The sequence below is a fragment of the Triturus cristatus genome, chromosome 3_1 (genome assembly GCF_964204655.1).
Source record: "Triturus cristatus chromosome 3_1, aTriCri1.1, whole genome shotgun sequence".
Classification (NCBI taxonomy): Eukaryota; Metazoa; Chordata; class Amphibia; order Caudata; family Salamandridae; genus Triturus; species Triturus cristatus.
In genome coordinates, this window is record NC_140583.1 from 488,110,934 (window position 1) to 488,134,046 (window position 23,113).

At 47.0% G+C, this 23,113-nt stretch overlaps 1 protein-coding gene across 1 annotated transcript in view; it reads left to right on the forward strand.

Annotated features, from left to right (window-relative positions):
• The first annotated feature begins 663 nt into the window (after positions 1–663).
• MAP1A (microtubule associated protein 1A) overlaps positions 664–23,113 on the forward strand; it is a 754,346-nt gene continuing 731,896 nt past the window's right edge. Inside the window, exon 1 of the mRNA XM_085644324.1 lies at positions 664–880. Within this exon, the coding sequence (XP_085500450.1) occupies positions 664–880 (217 nt within the window). The remainder of the gene's footprint in view (positions 881–23,113) is intronic.

The window sequence follows — 23,113 nt, forward strand, 5'->3', positions numbered from 1 at the left end:
GCACAGAGGGTGAAAGTACAGAGATTTGCCCATCAAAGTAACAGCGCCATTTCCCAATCTTGAATAAAATCGCTTAGTCTCACGATAAAATACGCTCTCTGCACTCGCCTGCTACCTGCAATGCTTCCCAGTTTATATCTGTCTTATGTGACCTGGGTCACAGCAATACTTGTGTAACTCTGGGTCACATCTATGCAAGTAGACATACCTACAAAGCGTATTGCTCCTTGGAAAGAATTTCAACATTACCACATGTAATTGAAAAGTCCCGGGAATACAGGAAGTAACTGGGAGAACTGCATGAATACTATTGCCACGAGATATTCCTCACTGTAGCTCAAATACAGGGATTTCACATATTCACAGTCGTGACATCAGATTCTCCTGTCCCAACGGCGTTAAGGTTGATTTGGTCAAAGTGTGTTACACGCTCTGCGTCACCCCTGCTCTTTTAACTCACACTTAAATAGCCTAAAACCCCACAATCCCTGTTCTTGGCTTCGCGTCAATCAACTCTAAACCAATTTGCCAGGCCGCGCCCCCTCACTGCCTCTTCCATAGACCTGCAGTGACGTCCACTCCGGCCAATCAGAGCGCGTCTCGAGCTACTTTAAGAGCAGCGCGTGCTCCCCGTTTCCCCTTCCATCCCCGTGAAACGTTTCCATGGAGATTGGGGCAGAGCGCGCGTCGGCTCACGGCGTCGCTATGGAGACCGGGCCTGGCAGTAACGCGCTAGAGCTTCAGCACCACGGAGAGCGGCGCGCAGCAGGGGCTTCGGGAGCCGCCCGGTGGGAGCAAAGCAAACATTACCTGCTCATAGTCATCGGGGACATCGGTAGCGAGAGCCAGCTGCGGGCAGTGCGGGGGCACCTGGAACACGGTGAGAGCGGGGCTGGGATCAGGAACAAGCTGCTATGCAGCATGAATGGACTGGGATGCAGCCCCGAGAAATTACCAGTGGCTGAGATTAATGCAAGCATTCCATACATCACGTTTTTGTATACTGTAGTGCAGCAGGAACGGAAGCAGGGCGTGCAATAGTACAAGGGAATGCCGCACACAGAGATGTGCGTGAATGGAGAAACAGTGAGCCAAAGTGCAGAGAGGTATGCAGCTCATAGATAAACGTGCGATGGGCATGCAGTGTTGCTGAAGGTGTAATGTGGGGAGACATGCCCTGGGAAAGCGTACCAAGCATGGCCAGGACTTACGTTGTAGCAGGACACACCTTGTGGCATGCAGTGGGAGATGCAGTGGGGCGTGCAGCAGGACATGCATTGCACTCGGAGATTGAGGGTAGCGGGGCGGGTATTGCACCAAGATATGCAGTATGTCAAGTAAGATGGACTATACAGTAAGGCGGAGTATGAAGTGCAGTGAGACGTGCAGTGCATATGCAGGCAGTTCAGCATGATAGGCAGTCACATTCACCACGAAGCATGGCTGGACGTGTACTGTGCTGGGACATGCATTGTGGGTGAGGCATAAAGTGCGGTTGAGGAAGAGGAAACCAAGAACCTTCACTTGGGAAGTGCTGCGGCTCGCACTGGATTCCAGAGTCCAAACACACACGATGTCGCAACATTGGCGCGCACAGCGAGTTACAAAAACAAACATCATCAGATCAAGAGGTACACATATGTCCAAGTTACTGTATTGTAGCAGGGTGCGGAGTACAGATCTGCAGTGTTGTTTTACATGTAGAGTAAGGGGACATAGAGCTAAGCAAAACATTGGTTGGACATGCAGTGCAGTATTGCACAGTGCAGTAACTCATGCAGCGTAGTGAGGTACAGAGTACTGAGAGATGCAGCGTTGGAGGACAGGAGATGTGTTGTACTGTGCAGTGCAACAAAGGGCTACAAACAGGTCTTTGTTTTCATCAGTGCATTGACATAGGGCATGCAGTGAGGTGGGGGTATAACGTGCCCTGAGACATATAGTGCAGCAGGACTTGCATTGCATTGGTCCATACGCTGGAATAGGGCGCGCAGTGTGGTGAGGCACGCGGTACAGTGTGAGAGACAGGGCAAAAGGACATGTCGTTTCAAAGTACACGTGCATTGGCACATGCAGTACACTGGTACATTTAGCTTTAGGAGGCAGGCAGTGCAACTCTAAATTGCAGCATTACATGCACTGCTGTGGCACTTGCAGCACGAACTGCAGAAGTTTATATAAGCATGTATAAAATGCAACGTAGAGAATCATATGCAGAATTATGAGAGAAGTGGGCAGCCGGTCCTGCATTGAGGGGGTCATATGTAGAAAGCCATGCAGTGCAGGTACTGAAAGAATACTATGAGAATTACAGTGCGGCCCTGTTAGAAGCGCATCTGTTCATTCAGAGAGCTGGCTTAAGGAGTCTGACGATCAATGAAAGGCAACAGCTGCAGTGTGATAGAGGAACGGGAAGTAGTGGTGTGTCTACTAAAGGCCGTAGGGCATCCAGGGTGCTGAAGTGATTTCCGCCTCAACTTGCTTCATGCCCCGCAGTTGCTAAAGATCTGTCCGCACATTTAATCTGCCTCAGAGCACACGTGAAACAGCTTCTGCGTGGGAACTTCTGGGGCCCGGCATGGCCACTGGTGCACGGCTGCATGATGTTATTCCTCGCAGGTGTGTGCCCTACTATAACGTTCTGATCCACGAAGGGCACACCACCGTAGCTGGTACTGCCCGTTGCCTCTCGGGCTGCTTCAGCTGGGAGCGATGCACCCTCCATTCTCCCGGGGCATTGTGTTTCTGCTTGCCCCTAGTGGGGCGTATGCGTCATTATCACAGGCTCACTCCGGGCCACTACAGCTGGGCGACGCTACAACTGGGGGGTTGCAGTCTAAGCATGGATCAACTGCCGTGTTGCATGTGCCGCCACCTGCTGCTGATTTCACCGCAACCTCAAATGGACCAAAAGTTAGTGAAGAGCCGTGCCACACACGGTGCAACTGAGAGACGGCCGCCTTCCAGCTGGTGATTGCTGTACTTAGGCCGTGAACTAGTATGAGATGAAACCTTTGTTGGGGCCGTATTACTCTACCCAGCTGATGGACTGGTCTGCAGCATGAAAAGCTACCCTAGGTATTACAATGAAATCCTAAAACGGTGGCAATAATTATGGCTTCTGTGGCACACATCAGTTGTCAGTTACACTACAAAACACTGGCCTCAAAGCAGCAGTCGTGTCCTGAGGGCAGACAACGGGAAATCCCAAACATCATATTCCAGTTTTCAAGGCGTGATGCCTTGATTCCTACAAGACTCTTCCACTATACACACGCACAGAATGCTCTGCAGGGCGGGTTCTTTATGGAAGGAGATTCTCCTAGTGGTAGCGACCCACAGTCTGCAAAATCAAACCCGAAAAGCATTTCTGAAACATGCCTGGCCTTGGCACACCTTTTATGAGAAGATATGAGCTTTGAATGCGTAAGATTGTTGTGTCCTGTGTGCCATGCACGCAGGCCTGCCTGCTCACTGGAGCCGCCGCGTGACGCTGTTCTTTCTATAACGAGGTATAATACAGCTCCTCCTTCCAGTGGCGTAACGAAAGTTGAAGAGGCCCCCCTGCAACTGCAAGGTGCACAGAGGGGCCCCTGCTCCGGATTTTACTCGGAGCTATCAGTCCCGAGAGTTGTGCTGAGGGGGGCCCCTGCAGCCCGAGGACCCCCCGCACCGCTGGGGCTGCGGGGGCCTGTGTTACGCCCCTGCCTCCATCTGCAGTTCTCTAGAGAAACCTCTATGTAGGTTGACAATCCGATAGCGCCAAGATGCCTGCTGCGTGAACGCTGCGCTCTACAAATGCTTAAATAAATAAATACAAATGATCACCTCATCACGGGGGCACCGCTAGAGTCGCCCTCCCACGATGAACAGGTTTCCAGCTCTGGTGTGCAGGCCCCACAGCGCGGGGCTTCATTATAAAACTCACAGGACATGGCAAGTGGCTCCAGACGCGCAATCCTTGCTGTGGGCCAGGGAAAGGGTGTGTGTGGGGGGGAAGAGGGGGGGGGGAGTTGGGGGATGTTTAGACGGGGCAGGACGTCCAAAGCCCCTCGCCTCGCCATGCCACCCTGTCACGGACACGCCCCCTTTTCTGACCTATCACAGGTAAAACAATATCCCAAGGCTGGCCTGTGTATGGTTTGCACTGACTACTTTAATCTTTTATTTGGAAGTAATGATGTTACATTTCTGTGCATGCGCGAATAAATAATTATGTGTTGGTGAGTAACATTTTCATTGATGTTTTTTCTTTCTCAAGATACTCTTGTAGTTTGCATAGTGCAGAGATCCGTTTTGAGTGTAAAGGCTGGCAAAATAGCGAGCTCATATTGCGCTAGAATGTGCTGCATAATTTGCCTATAGTTGTCACATAATCTGATCGCCCCGTCCTCTGCAGAGTCAGTTACCCATGCAGCGTTTCCCCCTTTCGAACGTGTGATCCAGAGAGCCTGCTGCACCATATACCAGACTCGAAGGAACACTGCCTAGGACTACCGATGCATACTTTTAACTGACGCCATGTGTGACCTTGTTGCACTGGTGATCAGCTCTAGTGAATAAGATCTTGGTGAATCGCTGCCGCAGCTATTGGTGCATTCCCTGGCGCACCGCAGCAGCAGAAGGCAGCAGGATTCAAACCATTGATCCGCAGTGTACTCACGGGACGGACACATTAATCCATTGAGATATATGTTTAAGATGAAAAGACGGGCTTTCACTCACAAGCGACAGGTCATTAGTGCCCCACGTAGTGATCCATGATCCTTGGAACCCAGGAGTAATGCGGCAAGGGAGGATGGAAGTGTGCCGCAGGCAGAGGCGCAACTAGAGCCACATTTCGGAGGGGGGGGGGGGGGGGGGAGAGCTAAGAAAAAATTTCGGGGGGGGGGGGGGCTGAATCTTTAAGCAATAGGCAGAGTGGAGCTGCAGGGGCTCTTAGAAGGGATGAAACAACAGCGAGGCCTCATTAACATGCAAATGGTCTTTAAAAGACCTGTGAAGTGCTCGGGTGCGGCTGTGTGTGCCCAGGAAGCTGTCTCATCCGGGGCTGCCACACAGGAGGGGGGGGGGGGGGCTGAACCCCTGTGAGTCCAATGGGTGTTGCGCGCCTGGTCAGAGGCGCAACTAGAGCCAAATTTCGGGGGTGGGGCGACTAAAAATTTGGGGGGAGGGGCTGATCCTTCCAGCAATATGCAGAGTGGAGATGCAGGGGCTCTAAGAAGGGGTGGAAACACAACAAAGCCTCGTTAGCAAGTAAATTGACTTTTAAAGACCTGTGAAGTATTCGGGTTTGGCTGTGTGGGTGCCCGGGAAGCTGTCTCAGCCGGGCTGACACAAGACAGGTGGGGTGGGGGGAGGAGGGGAGGTACTGAAGTCCTTTGAGCCCAATGGGCGTTGCGCGCCTGGCAGGGGTGCGCGAGTCACATGCCTTACTGCTACTGATGTAGTAAATGAACGGGCCGCACCCCTCGTGCAGAGGTTTGTTGTGCAGTTGTGTTGTGGGATGCAGTGAATTAAATGGGTGCATTAAAGCTACAGTGCACTCTCACACCCTCCTTCAGGCATTACATTTTTATTGCATATCTTTAATTTAATTTAACGTTTTTTTTTATTACCACCACATCCCAGGAGCGTAGCTTCCATTGGTGCACGAGGTGCAGTGGCACCGGAGCTCAGAGGCGCACTTGACCAGCTGAACTCTGATTATTGCCGTATTTCACAGATGAAACAACGGCCTTGGGAAGCATTCCCTTCCTTGCACCAGGGCCCAGGACCCACTGGCTGCATCGTCATCAAGGAAGGCCTGCTTGTGATCTGCCTGCAGCACACAAGATACTGCCTGTGTGAGGGATGCTTGGAGGGCGCACGGAAGTGACCCTCGGTTCTGGTTTGCATCATGATAACATCTCATCTGAATTCTCTGGTGTGATTGGCCTTAACTCTTTCACTTACCAGTGTACACACAACACCAGACAGGCAGCGCACACATTTCCCTAACCAAGTGTGCAGATTTCACGCCCTGTTTGAATACTCCTTAAACCCCACACCGGGGGCAGATTAAACTCAGCCAAAGTGCACTGAATGAAAAACATCGTTTTTGCCCTTGCTCGGATCAGATACAAATGTTGACATCAGAGCAAAATATGGAGCAAACCGAATTTGCTCTGTTTTCACTCATCATAGACACTACGTAGTGGATCAAATATATTGATTTATACTTCTGAAATGCTAACAACAGGAATGTAACTTTGAGGCGAAATCCGTTTCCTTCATTTACGCCATGATTTAAAAAAATAAACTTATTAAAGAATGACGCATCCAGTTTTATCTTTGTGAAATCAGAATTACACACGGAAAATGGTCCGCAAGTGACAGATGTTTCCTACAGCTGCGCGGTTCTTTTCACGGCTGCTCACCTTCATTTTTCGCTCTGCCACATACATATTTAAGGGCAGAAGCAGCAGAAACGACCGAAGGACATGTCCCCCTGCTGCTTTCAGTAGTGCCACTTTACGCAGTTTGGCCCTTGGAGTGGTAACAACCCCTGCCGCGTGCAGGCCAGGGCGCTGTCCATCTGTCCATCGTGCTGAAGACGCAGAGAGCTCTTTATGTGTACGCAGCTTGTTTTAGAATAGAACGTGCACATATTGTATTCAGGAGACATTCATCGGAGTTATGCGATTCACCCACCCCTTTTCCAGCTGTGGCAGTGCTCGGCTGCGTTATTTGCCAGCTCCTCTACTTGAAATGCTATTTTATTTGTATTTGTATAGCGCTTTGCTACCATGAGTGTGGTCCTGAAGCGCTGTTCGAATCTGGGCACCATTGTGGTTTTGGTGAACCTGTTGATCTTAGTCAAAGTGGCGTATTTTTAAAAATATGTTTTTATTGATATTTCGTAAAATGATACAGGAAATGATACAGGATATATTATTCAGAATATCCATAAACCGATATCTGAGTTCAGTTGTCCATTCAATGATACCATTGCTGAAATATAATGCTGGAAGGATAGTGCAGAGCAGCAGAATGTATATACTTACATGACTATATGTTCAGCGCTGCATAGGGTGTGGTGTAGGGAGTGCATTTTTGCGAGATAAGCAGTATTCACCATATTTAACACTTAACTACATGTAGGTATCCCTGGAGGATGAGCAGGAACAGTGCCTTGAAGGGTAAGGAAACGGAGTATCAGCACTTCCATGCTTCAACGTTGGCGGGTGATTCATCTCTAAGGCTATCTAGTAAAGCTTATAGAAGGTGGTTGGGGTAGGCAATTCTGAGCCGGAATGTGGTGGGGTATCAAGCAATGTCATAATCGCTGCCAGGGCCTGGAACGACCTTCCCCATCTAGCTCCGCACAACCCCCTCACTGGCAGACCTCAGAAAGATACTCAAGATCTGGCCCTTCCATGGAGACACAGCGCCCAGATACCCCTAGGTGTGATAGTGAGGCACTTTACAAAGGCTGCTTGATAATGAGAGGAGCTCAGGGGTGTTGTCCATATACAGTCCCGCCTGGAGGGACTGGTAAAATGGCGTCTGTGGGGGAAGGAGTCGATGAGGGATAGTCCATCTTGATTTCAGGGAGGGGGAATTGTCTCATTGTTTCTAGTCTCAGCGAGGGCTGCACCGTATTGGTCCCATTTTCTGACAATTGGGAATTTGCAGAGGCCCCTGGGTCCTCCCTGTGCAAGACTAGACTTTGACAGCTCGTGAATCTCCTGACAGATTCTTGCCATTGTTTTATGCGTGGGCTTGTAGAGGATTTCCATTGCATAGTGATGGCACGCTTCCCCGGAATCAATAAATCAGAACATCTAGTTCCAGCTTCACCTCGCTGAGGATGGGGGGGGTGGGAGGGGGCACACCCATAAGCCAGGCCTCTGGGTAGTGTAGTTCTCCCTTCTTGTTATTGTCTCCAAAGCATCTTGGATCTCGTGCCAGAACTGAGTTGCCAGAGGACAATCCCACTTGATATGATAGAAACCCGCTTTCTCACCACAACAGAGGGGGTAGCACGTTGCCCCATTAGATTGTAGCTAGCCAATCATGTGAGGGGACACATAAGATGTTTGTGATTGGTAATACTGTATTTCTTGAAGCCTACCATTACAAGAGACTTTTCTAGGGTATTCAAGGAACTTATCCAAGTCTTTGCCACTGAGAAGGTGATCTTCTCCCAGTGAAGTTTCAGATTCATTGGAGGGGCGTAAATAAAATCAGGGGTGATATGTGTAACCATGTGATAAGCTTGCAGCCCGTGCCCATGTTGAAAAGAGTCTGTGTGTAGCTGTGTGACTGGGGTTCTGTGTTAACGATGTGCTCAAGAGTGTGCATCAGCGCTAGAGCTATCATGTAGGCCAGGAACATGCCAGGCGGGAGTTGTGATCCAGCGAATAATGCTTCAAAAGCGATGAAAGTTCCATTCTTAAAAAGGACTCAGATTGTGGTAAGTCCTGCTTGTTCCCATCGAGCTTCAACTATATTTTCCTTCGTTTGTAATTGAGCAAATGGCAGTGAAAGTGGTATACTAGCCATATCAGGAGACTAAGAACGAATGTCCGTTGCGCGTTATTGGATCCTCCAATGGCAATATTGGTCCACTCTTATGAGGCGGGTGAAGTGTTCCGTGGTCTCGATTGAGCGAACTGTGTGCTTTTTATTAAATGGGGGTCATGCCCTACAGCTCACTCAGGTTTTGGTAAACCAACCATCGAGAGAGCCAGTGTGTTTGTACCACCAAGTAGTATTGCTTTGAATCAGTACCCCGCTGCCTCCTCTTCAGTCTGTCATTTTAAAGTGGCTAGCGCCTACGTATGGCGGCCTCTATTCCAAATCAGATGTAATTATAACTCATCCAATTTTTAAAAATGTTTTATAAGCAGAACACATGGTAAATTTGGGTAAAAGTAAAGAAGGCGAGGTAGCATTATCATTTATGCAAATGCTATTCGACCTCCTGTTGTGAGTGCGAGGCAATGCCAACTGGAGACTTGGGACAATCGTACTCTTAGTGCCTAGAAGATGATACTGAGCGCCCAAAATAACATAAATTAGAATTGTCCAAATCTAAGTAGTGTTGTTTCCAGTTTTTTTATTGGATCCACAAGTACTTCCTTGCGTCCATACTTTGTTGCACCAATTCAATCAAAGAAGACACGTTTTCATAACAGCCAACATGTGTTTCGTCGTAGGGGCACATTAGCCGGCGAATTCATCAGGGCTGTGAACCCTGGTAATGACTCTAGAATCTGCAGCTGGTCGACAGGGTAGGAGGGGAAGGCCCCACAGCCAGTGAGCTTTGATTCACCCTCTGGCAGCCATGTTTAGATCGCAGCAGGGGTGCGCTGCAAGTAATATTCGCACCTGGAAGGTAAGGCGTTTATAAAAACCAGGATACTCCTGTGTCTGAGTACCTGGATACTTTATGAAGGCTTGTGCACCACAGTTCAGTGGCAACCGGGGCTTGTAAAGTGGAATAGGGTCGATGGAGTCTGGGCGGGCTCAGTGGCTTCTCAGAGGGAATCCGCCATGTTCTGTGGCCAGGCCACACCCAGAGTCAAAGTGGCATGCTGACAGGATATTTAGTTGTACTTCGTATTTTTAGTAGTTGAGTTGTATTGGACAGTGACCGAAGTGTTTGCATTTGAATAGAGAATTGTTTAGAGATGGGCAATATTCTTTTATGGCCAGCTAAATACTGTTACAGCTCTGCGTGAGGCATGATCTGCACGGTGCGTGTGTCCAGTTGTGCAGTCACCCAAGAACGATAACAACATGCATTGCCAAAACCAATGTGTGGTGATGGTTGCCAGCCTTTGGATTAGTCAGTGCTTTGTTTGTTTTTGTTAGTCATGTTATTTATAAAACTTGATTGTTGGGGGATGTGCCGGACACTTCCCAATATTGAAAAAATTGCGTTGGCAGTGGTTCAAAGAAAATAAATGTTTTAGTCTAAAAACGCACATATTGCCATAGTAGTCCCCGCCACTGAAGGGAACTGGTTTGTGTCTGATTGCACTCTTGAGAAAGGGCAGAATACAACTTTCCTCATGCTCTTCCGTGCAGAAGAAAAATGTGAGTGACACACCAACAGACCAATAGATGGAGTGTAGTGACTGAAAACCCCTATAAATAAGTATATTATATACCGACATTTTTGTAAAATCAAAAAGTCTTAGCTAATGCCAGACCTAAAAATACATTTATGGACATGTTTAAAACAAGGCAGTAATGTAGTTTTCCAATCAGAGCAGGGCACTTAGAAAATAACTCTGCCTCCTCCACAGGAGCGATTGGTCTGGCCAGCTGGCACAGTGCAAAGGTATAATGACCACATCCCGTACTACTTGTCAACAGCGCCCTTTCTTTGACTTCTTGCCAGTTTCGCAATGAATTGCTATCTAAAATCCAAAGGGGCCCATAAATACCCTACAAAAGAGCAGATATTCGGGCAGCCCACCAAGTTAAAGAGGGCCAGTGCGGTGAAAACATGATTGGGTGTAAGGTGTGTTATGCACTGCTGTGCACTAGTACTGGGCGTCTGCACATGGGCAGGTGAGCATGAAAGGTTGGCATTAAGTGCTGTGCAGAGGGACATTGGCTCACATGACAGTGCGAAAAGGGTCTTTTCATGGCGTCCCTCCAAGTTGCAGGACCAATCCCTCCTGAGCACAAACTCCAGGTCTTTAGTGGAGAGCCATGGCGGAGAAGTAAGAGGGACTCTATATTTATATTCACACACAATGGCAGACGATGTGAGAAAAGAGACACAGTTGCGCCTGATCACAGCATCTGTCGTCTGAGGCAAGAATATGTACTCCTTACACAGGGTAAAAGGCGGACGTCTTCTGCCAGAACCCTGTGCCAAGGCCAAGCGGAGCAACAAGTGAAAACATCCAAGGGGAAGGTGAGGACAGGACTCTGGCTCCCGAGGCTTCCACAGATTTTCAGGTTGCGGATAAAAATTGTTGAACATCCCAGGAACGTCATGTCTGGCCTAAAAGTTGAGGTCTCTTCCAGTGTCACACTGAGATTCAGGTTGTGTGTATTAGTAAGGGGCATATATCGAGACCGTGAGGGAGGCGGGGGCTCACTCAGAGTTTGTGTTTCATTGTGAGTTTTAGAAAGTGTGTCATTGGTAGGGGTAGCTATGCACCTACCACTAGTAATAAGTCCGCTAACACGGTATAGGGTCCAGTGAAGGTCTCAGTAAATTAGCCCCTTGCTTTACCTTGGTAGCTGACAATGAGTAGTCAGGCCTAACTTAGGAGACAGGAGTGTAAAGCATTTAAAAACAACAATACATCAAATAAGTAAGACACAACCCACAATAAAAATCCTACACCAATTTATAAAAATAGTAAATATTTTTACGGACAGACACCAAAATGACAAAAATCCAATGTAGGGAACCTAAGATATGAATTTTTAAAGATGAATCACTTTACAGTGCTGAAAAACCTATTGCGCCACTCTGGGACATCTGGTCGTGCTTGACAGGGACAAAGTCAAAGTTTCAGGCTGACCACGATGGAAAGGTTTACCTTCACACCTAGAAACTTTTCTGGTACTTTTACTTCCAATGGCTCTTTTCCCTCCACAGCAGGCTGGATTCGTTCAAATCCTGGAAGCCCGGAGCTCCGGAGCGTTCAGAGGGACGAACCTGAAATCCTGGCCGGGTCGCAGTTGAAGATGGCTGGCTTGATTCTCGAGGTCAGGTCGGTCACCTTATGGAGCTTTTTCTCAAAGTACTCCAAAGTTCTCCAAACCTCAGGAGGTGGTTCTTAAAGGTCCCATTGTGGGTTCAAAGTGTCCAAAACACAAATCCAAAGGTCTGGACCACATTTCCCACAATGCACCTGGCCACATCCTTGAAAGTCCCCTGGACGTACTGGACTTGGTGGAAATGATGCAGGTGGGCTCTGTTAACCTGTAGCTGCAGTGAGTCCATTCCTTAATCTTTCTTGAAGCAAGGCACAGTCCCCGGGGCTGTAGCACAAATTGTGCAGTAGGCACAATCATTCAGAGAGCAGGCCTTTGGGTGCAAATTCAGATTCCAGCAGGGCAGTCCTCATTTTCCTTGTAGTTTATGGCAGCAGATATGAGAAGCTATGCACATCTCACATATGTATTCTTCGCTTCTGGGCATCAAGAGGCTGGCACCCCTGACCAATGGGAAGCAGGGTGCCGCCCAGGCTCATGACTACTTCGTCCAAAGTGTAGCATCTTCTTATCCCAGAAAGCACTATTACTCCAAAATCCATCATGGATGAAATCTCAGCAGAGCAGTAAGAGCAAGCTAAACCAGCTCACAGTGTGGATCATATCCATAAGCTCTTCTTCCCCTGCCCTCTGCAAATTTCTGTTCTAAACCTGTCATCTGGCTGGGCACAGGGTGTGAGGGAAGGTGGGCCTGGCATTCCTTACTGATCTGCACGCTATGAGATCAGTTTGATATACCCAGCATCATCTGTAGGACCCATCCTCCCCAACTGCAGAGTTCTCTCCATCAGATAACCACTGCTCCTGCCAGGCCACTTATCATCCAATCAAAGCAGCCTGGCTAAGCCTGTTAAGGCTGACCAACAAGCAGAGACCACAAGAATGCTGGATTTTGGCTTACAGAAGAGAAAGTTCCATAACTTCTCTTCTGTACAAGTTATGATAAATTCCTCGGTGGCAAGTTATTGCATTTATCAAAAACAATCTTTTAAGTCCTTCAATGATATTTACTCCTCTCTTAGCAATATTGATCTCTACATAAAATATTGTAATGTTAGCATATGGAACTAAGTATCTGCAATGGGGAAAATGAAATGGACAGTTTTTACCTCACCAGGGTATATAAAACATATTTTATAAGGTCCCTGCTTATAGTTTCATGACCCCTCACTCTTGGGACACCTACGGAAGACCCTGGGGGTACCTAATATGTACAAAATAAGGTAGGTTATCACTTTTTAAATGTCCACAGCACCAAAGTCGAGGATGAACACAATTTACATTTAAATGCAGTCTGCAAAGCCATGCTGCCTTTAAAATGACAGCAGGCACTCAGCATTGCATACATGCAAGTGCAAGAAACTTGCTGGGCCTCTACACTTCCATGCCCTATTACATATTAGGGACTTATATAACCTATCAATACCAATTGTGAGTATTTCCTTTTAAAGAAAGGCTGTAAGGCAGAACTGCCTTTAAAAGAACTGCAGGCACACAGCAGCACAAATATGCAAGTGCAGGAAATCTGCTGGGCCTCCAAACTCCCATGCCCTATTATATACTAGGAACTTATAGGTAGTTTGCCCTCCCCGCCCCGGGCCCTATTATCTACTAGGGACATTATAGCGTCTGTCATTGCCTATTGTAAGTATACCCTATTACATGTACCTTTTTACACATAGCACTGGTCCTGGTTAGCAGAGCCCAGGGTACAGTCAGAGTCGGTTAACATCAGTATCATTCAGCAAAAAATGGGGGTGAACAGGGCAAAAGGATGACTTTCTAACAGTGAGGATCTTCACTTCCATCCTTCTCACCCTCCAGTACTTACTAGGAAAATGGGTGACTTCCCCGTCAGTACAGCACCAGTACGACGTAATAACATGGATTTCAGTTTCTTTCTGAGTGTGAAAACCCGCAAGGGAAGCAGTGGCACTTCTCTAATATACTCCCTAAAAGTGGGAAACCAAACAGGCAGTGTTTATGCCTGCTGTTTAGGGCATGAAATGTACTTGCCATTAACACATACCTGCTTCCTGGCTCCAAACATCCAGGCGGACTGGCACTGGTCGCAATGTGGGCAAAGACGGACACAGGCAGCTTTGCCTTTGGCATAGCTGGCACATCAGCTGCATGCCTGCTTTGTGCATCTGACGCACAGACACACAGCAGTCTGCGTTATGTGGCCACTCAAATGTCTGCACATGCTCTGAAGGCAAAACAACTAGACTGTCGAGAGATCAACTCGTGCAGGGAGCTGGTGCTGCATTGAAGGTAGGGGTGGGCGCGGGTAAACACTGCCAAACTCTGCGCGGATTTGCAAAACTGCCGGCAGAGCGGAGTTTACAGCCCACCCCTAATTTCTAGCCATTTCCCTGTTTTTTTGGTTGGGGACCGGAAGGGGGGTATTGTATATGCTGAGGAGATTTGAGATGATTGTTTCCATTGTAGGGTTATCTAAGGTCAGTGTTGGGGACCTATCTGTACATTCAGAGAGTGCCATAGAGGTGCCCCTGTGGCAGTCCAATAGAAATGATCACCTTAGCAGTGCAAAGAATGCCCCATAATACAGCAAATGGTGATTCTGATTACACTTTATACCCACATAAATTTAAATGTGGGTTTTGAGAGTGCAGCTGTCAATAATACCAGCTGCTTACAACATAGAGTGGACTTTGATGCCACCCCTTTCGACAATTGTTTTTTTTTAGGTCAGCCTCTTCCTCACACTGGCTTGTGAACTTACCAATCACATCTTTGCTCAGCCCAAGTGGAGTATTTCTCTCCCACCTCATGCTATTGGCTAATGTGTGTATCCCTCCACCACCTTCATGCTTCCGTTAAAAAGCATGAGGGATTATTTTGTAAGGGAGCTTTCAATATAGACACTTTAATATTTTTTACACTATCTGGCTCTAATGGAGTAATGTTGTGTTTTCATGTATTGGTACATTAAACCTAGTGGCTTTGCCAATGCTTTCTAATGAAATGGGCTCTGGAAGAACACTGTTCCCAGACCACTTCCCAGTAAAACATAAAACAATAATGGGAATTTGTTTGAAAGAAAATTAGAAACACCTTCTTAAATTATGCCCTATTCTAGTCACAGGAGGTTTTGAATGTTACCGTTTTTAAAACCTCATTTAATATGCATTTTCAAAGAAAGAAAATATTACAGTGCATGTTTGTTAGGACTTCAGCCCCTGTTAACATGGAGTATGATGAGCGAACAATTGTTTTTTTTGACAATCCAATAAATTAGGAAGATTGCACATAAATGTTAGAATTACTGGCCTTATTTGGAATGTTGTGGACGGGCAGCTCCACCACAAACATGGCAGAAGTGCATTATAGCCTATAGTACCTGCGATATGGTAGATGGGATGTCCGTCACATTTTGACTGAGTATCCCATCCACCAAACTTCACCAAGCCCCTTAGTCAGGTCACAAGCTATACCAAGGTGTACCACCCTTCAGGGCAGCTGACACACTGATGGGTCATTCAAGGCATTTTTCACAACCTTATGCCTAAACTGGGCATATTCTATGAATAATAGGATTTTTGTTTAAAGGCTTGTTTATTTTTGTTGTTGTTGGAATGTGGCATATTCAGGCTTCAATCATCTGGCATTGTTCTCATTGCCACCATAAATCTCTGGCTTTTGTAGCCTACTTTTTCTCAAAGTGCTACGGTGGTGAGGGGACATCATCAGAGGTCAGCTTCTTTTGGCCTCAAGTTTTTTTTGTAGAAATCTTTTACAATTGTGAATTGTTTATTTGTCAAAAGTGTATACTGTTTTTGTCTGCACCCATATTATGGCAATCTCTCCAGAGAGTCCTTGTTTTGATGTGCTTCTTCTGCTCTTCAAATTTGCAAGGTAATTTAAAAGAAAATTACATTAAAGAAATGTAATCAAAAACAAGAAAAAAGTTTCTACAAAGTATGTTATGTATGACATGGGACCTGATCTGCGGTGGTGGATTGTATACTGTTGAGGAATGGTTGACGTCTTAGAAACTTGGGTAAACAGATTACAGCAGACTTTTCTGATTGCCTAAAATGAATGGATCCCAGAGCCAAATATACTAAGATAAGGAATTATAATTTTCAAATTGCAATTTCCGCTGAACCACAATTAGGAAATTGCTATTCCTATGTAGTGTTATGTTAAGTGGATTTGTATAGCGTCCTTATCACCTGAGAGGTATGTAGGCATGAGGCCTCCACAATGTAAGTCGAAGAGCCAGGTCGTCAGCCTTTTGTACAATTCAAGAAGCAGGGAGGAGGTTCTGATGTGTTGTGGGAGGTCGTTCCAGGTTTTGGGTGCAATTTAAGATAATGAGCAACTTTACATTTTGCTTTTGTGAATGTGGGGGGTGTGAGAGTGATGCTGAGTGTAAGTGTCTGACACACTGGTGAAAGTGTATTCAGGTTGTGGAGTGCTTGGTATGTGTGTGTAAGGAGTCTGAATTGGCTGCTTTTGTGAATGGGAAGCCAATGGAGATCTCTGAGGTGTGGTGAGATGTGGTTGTGACGTGAGAGGTTGAGGATGAGTCTCGTGGCGGCTTTCTAGGTGGTCCATGTAGGAGCTGTTTGGACATTCTGTCATAGAATGCATTGCCCTAGTTTGCTTGTGATGAGTGCTTGTGTGACGGTACATCTGGTGTTCTGGTGTTGACATTGATAAAAAACCGATGCCAATGCTTAAAATGGTAAGCTCGCATACATGAACGAAATTGCATCCCTATTATCAAATTCGCCCATAATGAACTCTCGATCAAGCCTGACTCAGACAAAAAACGTGATCAGGCAGGCTAAGTATTAATAGGTTGGTTCAGAAAAAAAACCTAGTGTGTCGCAATTTGACGTACCATATGCATATTGTCAGGAAATCGCTATTCCTAATGTATGAAACTTCTATTTTTTAATTACTGATTCCTAATGGGCCTACCTCGTGAATATTGATGAGGAAGGTTGCACATTGCGATCCACTAGGAATTGCAGGCTCAGCAGACCATCATGTCTGTGATTGATTTTTAATAAAGCAATCTCTATTTTAAATGCAGCCAGGTTTCCTTAAAGAAAACAGGACTGCGCTTAAAAAGAAAAACTTTTTTTTGTTTGTTTAAGAGGACGTAGTAGTCCTGTGGACCACTGTCTTCTCTTAAACACATTTTTCTTTACATTCACATTAAATTTGTGAATGCATTACCACTACACTTCTGAAGTCGATTAATGTATTAATGTTTTACAGCTGTATTGCGATCGCAAAACATGAATACATACCTTTCATATTCAGTATTTGGAAAAGATGCCTAAATCATGCCCCTGCCAAATACTGAATCAGAATTGGGGCACAAACCAAACTGAGATTCTGTAACTTGCTAACGAATCGCAATTTGGTGTTTGTACATGAGAAAAGGTATTTTTGCAATTGCAGACGGGCTGATTCTGTGAATCAGGCCATTTAAGAATGCAAAAATTCTTTGTACATCTGTCCCGCCTTAAACACGCCTTATCCAAATACCGAATCGCAAACCCAAATTGAGATTCCGCAGAATCGCAGCTTGGTGTTTATACATAAAAATCATTTTTGCTGTCACAAGTGGCCCATTTTACTACCTCAGAAATGCTTTGTACATCTGACCCATAGTCCCTTGCCTGCACCTAAGAAAATGTTTCCCTCCTCTCTTTGTCCCAATCCTACAGACGCGGTTGTGACCTTGTTCAATGCAGGCAGTGAGCATACCAATGCCCTATCTCTGTTTACTGATCTAAACAGGGGGGGCAGATTTACAAGCCCCTTGCGTCACTTTTGCGTCACTTTTAACAAGGAACTAGTGGCGCAAGGGGCTTGTAAATCTGCCCCCGGGGCTGTCAACGTAGGAGGAACGAAAAACGCTAGAACTGCAAATATTCTGCATTAAACCAAACAGGGACCTATTTCTCGCTTTCTTTGAACTAACGACAGAACACTGTGAAAAAGAAATGTACGGCGACCACACCAAGAGCCTCCTGCTCAAACCTTCTTTCAGATCTGTTCTGTGAATATTCTATTTCTATCCCGGAGATGGAAGTTCTCAATGACCTTGGATGTGCAAGGGGGCACGTGTTTGAGGCAAGTGGGGGAGATGTTTTGTACAATGAATGTACACCCATACATGACTGGAATCTTTCCAGGAAGTCCCTCGCACCCACGCACGGCGCACGCGGCCCCCCGGGAGCAAGCTGTCTTTTCTTGTATTTATTGACCGGCGTTTTCTGAGCAGCACTGCAGAAAATGAAGCTCCTCTGCACGAGCGCGGAAGCAGCGACACCCAAACTGCACTGTAATCATTTTCAAACACTCTGACGTGTTCAGTGAGAGCATGAGTGGGCACTTTACAATTTAAGTGGGTCAGAATGAACGGACTCACGAGGGCAGAGGGGTGGTGGGGGTGCCAGGAGGGTTTATGCTTCTTGGTCACTTGCGCTGGCGCAATTTTCAGAGTGATTGTGCTTGCCTGTGGTGATACCGCACGCCAGGGCCACTCGAATTATGTGGCAGGAGATGACCAAATTATGCGATAAGGTTGACACATGGCAACACTGTCGGGGCAAAGATTTTTCCTCAATACTCGTACAACTGAAAGCTGACAAGTCAAACTTCACGAGGGGCTTCCACTGCGCAGGTACAAGTGTTGCCATGTTTTTTTAGTAACTTTTGATCCGATGGAGCTAGAAACAACTTTTTACGTTAAAATCTGCAGATTATGCAGCAGATGGTGAATTAAGTAGCAAATTCATGATTATGTGGGGAAAAAACACACAGCCACAGAATCGCATAAATCTTGTGCTCCTGCAAATACCCTAGTGGTTAGCAATGCCTTTTTCACTGAGCAAGAGAGCTTAGTGAGGTACCTAAGACTTTCCAGGGGGATTTACATGGGCTGTCTACCAAGAATTGTTTTGAAAAATGGGGTCAAAGAGTTCCTGTCATAAAAAAACATATTTCCAAACGCTTTGGTTCAAAAGACTCAGGTTATAAGAATCGGTCCGAGGTGGGAGGCTTCTCTGGACTCTGGCCAGTCAGGTTTATTAGGTTATTCCCTGTGTGTTCTTGGGCACAATACTATTACACTCCGGTTGAGTGAACCAGTACTCCCTTTTAGTACTTGACGCGCTCATGGTAGCGGCATCAAGCAGTCACCGCTTAGTTGAGAAGGTTGAGGGATTTAGAAACTCTCAGGCAGGGAGCCACAATGTGTAAGAGTTTAGAAATTGAATGTCCAGTTATTATTTTATTTTAAGGAACATAACACTATAAGTAGGCAAGTAAAAACTGGTGGGCGTAAAAATATGACATACAAAAAAAACAGAAGATTCTAGCACCTTCAGGGCCCAATCTACCACCCCACAAGTGTTTATAGCACCTTCACGTTAGTACTTGATTTCTGGTTAACACTGAGCCCTATTGCCAGTATTAAATACTGGGGGATGCTTCGGGTAGACTTGGGTGAGTTTGGAAGTGCCTGGGTTTTGAGGCACTGTCAATGGAATAGATGTGCCACACAACAATATAGAGTATAGCAACTACTGCTGTGTACTTCCATCCAGCAAGTCTGTTGAGGTGTGGGAATGGTGCACTCTCTCCCTTCTCGAACTGTGAAGATGATGGATTTGGGGCTTTCTTTCCATGGATCAGGCAGTGTTCCTGGTAGGTGTAGTCTGCCATCACAAGCAGGCAGATAGGTTTTCTCAACTTTCAGAGGTAAAGTTTGAAAGTGACTGCACACACTTTTCCAGATTTAGGCCTAGTTCGGATGAAGAAGTGCACCCAAGCAAAGGTCCTAATCCTGGCTCTTTGTTTGCCTTCCTTGTACTGCTGTATACGGCTCCTCAGTGTCCAATCAGCAGTTGTGCATCCAGTATTGGCTGAGCAGGCAGTAGTTGATCTCTGCCAGTGGCCAAGCCTATCTAATCAATGCGGCTACATTGTTTAAATATCCCAAGCCCCTCCAATTTCAGGTGAGAATTTATTCAGCTGTTGTGAGCTAAAGTCACAAACATCTTGTCCTACTGACCACACTAGTACCAATTTTGACTGATTAAGATAGGGCTGTGCATCAACCCGTCAGCACAATAATTTCCATGGGAGATGACCATAACAAGGAAGTGGAGGAGAAATGAGGTTTATTCTACCAGAGGAAAACTGGGCTAGAACAAAGGCAATGGGCCAGTTACCTCCTTATCCACTAGGTACACCTTGTTTCAAGTTTATGAAGAATGAACAAAACTTTTGCTGGTGGGAGTCAGAATGTGATGTGTTGCTGTTAGAAAGGTCTGCACCCTTGATTCCGAACATGCTGCCAACACTCTTTATCAACACGTAGCCTACAATAAAGCAAACTCCGGACAACCATGCAGCCCTCAAGAACGCCAGCCGCAGACACCACCAACTCATTCGAACTGTAAAAAGGACCTCCTTCAAGGAACGCATCGACAACATCGCACACAATAGCAAAGAGCTCTTCAACATCGTAAAGGAACTCGCCAACCCCAGCTCCAGCTCCAACTCCAATGACATCCCGCCGTCACAAGACCTCTGCGACTCTCTATCCACCATCTTCCACCGCAAGATCGCAGATATCCATGACAGCTTCAACACCCAGAGCCCTCCAACAGCCGCCGATACCACAGACTCACCGCCGCTTGATTTCCTGGAACCACGTGAACGATGAGGACACCATCAAGACCTGGAACACCATCCACTCCGGCTCACCATCAGACCCCTGCCCCCACCACATCTTCAATAAAGCAAGCTCCATCATCGCACCCCAACTCCGTAAGATCTGCAACAGCTCATTCGAGACCGCCACCTTCCCGGAAAGCTGGAAACACGCAGATATCAACGCGCTGCTCAAGAAACCCAAGGCTGACCCAAAAGACCTCAAGAACTTCCGGCCCATCTCCCTGCTCTCGTTCCCGGCCAAAGTCATTGAGAAGATCGTCAACAGACAACTGACCCACTTCCTCGAAGAGAACAACACCCTGGACTCGTCCCAATCCGGATTCCGCAGCAACAACAGCACCAAAACCGGCCTCTTCGCCGCCACCGACGACATCAGGGCCCTGCTGGACAATGGCGAAACCGTGGTCCTCATCCTACTGGACCTCTCGGCCGCCTTCGACACCATCTGCCAACGCACACTGCGCACACGCCTCCACAACGCGGGGATCCACGACAAAGCCCTGGACTGGATGACCTCCTTCCTCACTGACAGAACCCAGAGAGTCTGCCTCCCTCCATTCCGATCCGAAGCCACTAAGATCACCTACAACGTACCCCAAGGATCAACCCTCAGCCCGACCCTCTTCAACGTCTACATGACACCGCTCGCCAACATCGTCCGTTCGCACGACCTCAACATAGTCTCCTACGTTGACGACACCCAGCTGATCCTCTCCCTCACCAAAGACCCCGCCACCACCAAAAACAACTTCCACGCAGGGATGAAGGCTGTCACTGAGTGGATGAAGAGCAGTTGCCTGAAACTGAACTCAGACAAGACGGAGGTCCTCATCCTCGGCTCCAACTCTTCCGCCTGGGATGACTCCTGGTGGCCAGTCTCGCTGGGAACAGCGCCGACACCCACCGACCACGCACGCAACCTGGGATTCATCCTGGACTCTTCTCTGTCAATGACCCAACAAGTCAACGCCGTCTCCTCCTCCTGCTTCAACACCCTCCGTATGCTTCGCAAGATCTACAGATGGATCCCCACCAAAACCAGAAGGATGGTCACCCAGGCCCTCGTCACCAGCAGGCTGGACTACGGCAACGCCCTCTACGCGGGAACCAAGGCCAAACTCCAGAAGAGACTCCAACGCATACAAAATGCCTCAGCACGCCTCATCCTCGACATCCCCCACCACAGCCACATCACACCACCTGTAGAACCTGCACTGGCTCCCCGTCTACAAAAGGATCACCTTCAAGCTCCTCACCCACGCTCACAAAGCACTCCACAAAGCCGGACCAGCATACCTTAACAAGCGTCCACCGAACTACCACCGGAGGCAGATCCTTCTCTCAGCTTGCCGCCAAGACATGGAACACCCTCCCCATCCACCTACGACAGACCCAGGACCCGCTGACCTTCAGTAGACTCCTCAAGACCTGGCTGTTCGATCAGTAGCTGCTCCCTCCCTCCCCAGCGCCTTGAGACCCTCACAGGTGAGTAGCGCGCTCTACAAATGTTTGATTGATTGATTGAATAAAGGGCAGCATTCATTCTCACAAAAGAGGACAAATTTTGGGTGTCCCCCCTTACATCAGATTTCAGCTCTGATGTCTGAAAACATGTAAATTGGCTAGTAGAATTGTCTACAACTTTATATAGAAAAACACAGAGTACCCGGGAAGAGCTACATAGCTTAACATGCCACGTAGAAGGCTTTCCTATTAACTGTTACAATCCTTTGTAAAGTGGGGGTGTTCATGTATGAATTGTGGATGAACATTTTTGATGTGTGAGGGGTGAGACCAGAGGGCTGTTCCAATTTCCTTGCACATCTTAATTGAATAGTTAGAATGCCCATGGCCAGCAGACGTACATATGTGTGAAAATGGTAGTTATTGGTGCCAGGTGCTTTTAGATGCCATGGCTGCCACATTCCTCTATAGAATATTTTTCATTTCCTTTGAGACTACCGTCTTCTCTCACAGCCTCTATTTTCTTTTTTCCCTCAGGCTGCTCCATTGATTCTCCTCCTGCCGCGCTGTGAGGTGCCCCAAACTCTTTCCCTATGATAACCGGGCTATGAACAGAATCAGTCAAGGTGGGCTCACAAGGATAGCTTGTGAAAAGCTCCCACACCGCAGTCTGTATTTTTTATTTTATTTTTAAATGTGGTCTTTAAATTATGCTTTTCGAATGATCACCCACCCCTATTAAAAAATATTTATTTTCATGAGTGTCATTTAGCCAGCCACATTCCCATTTCATACGACTAGGATTCAAGATATAGGTGGTAAAGTGTCACATATGGCATGATGCCAACTGGCATTTATATACTTTATTCTTTATGATAACAGTTTGTAGTTAAGTGTCTGAGTTGCTTTACCCAATATGCTTTAATTATATGCGTGATTTTTGGAAGCGTTTTAATTTATTTTCTATGTATTTCCATGGAAGCCTGGCTGCGCCATATGGCTTCATCAACAACTATAATCGCAGTTCACATGTGCAGAAACAAGCAGCTATTGGTTGGCAGAGAATGAGAGGGCGGAGCCCAGTGTTCAATCAGAGCAGCTGCCGCTGGTTGGGGCTCCGCCGGGTCAGGATTTTACTGACAAGGCCAGAGAATGAAGGCTGAAAAGCTCCATCACACAGGGG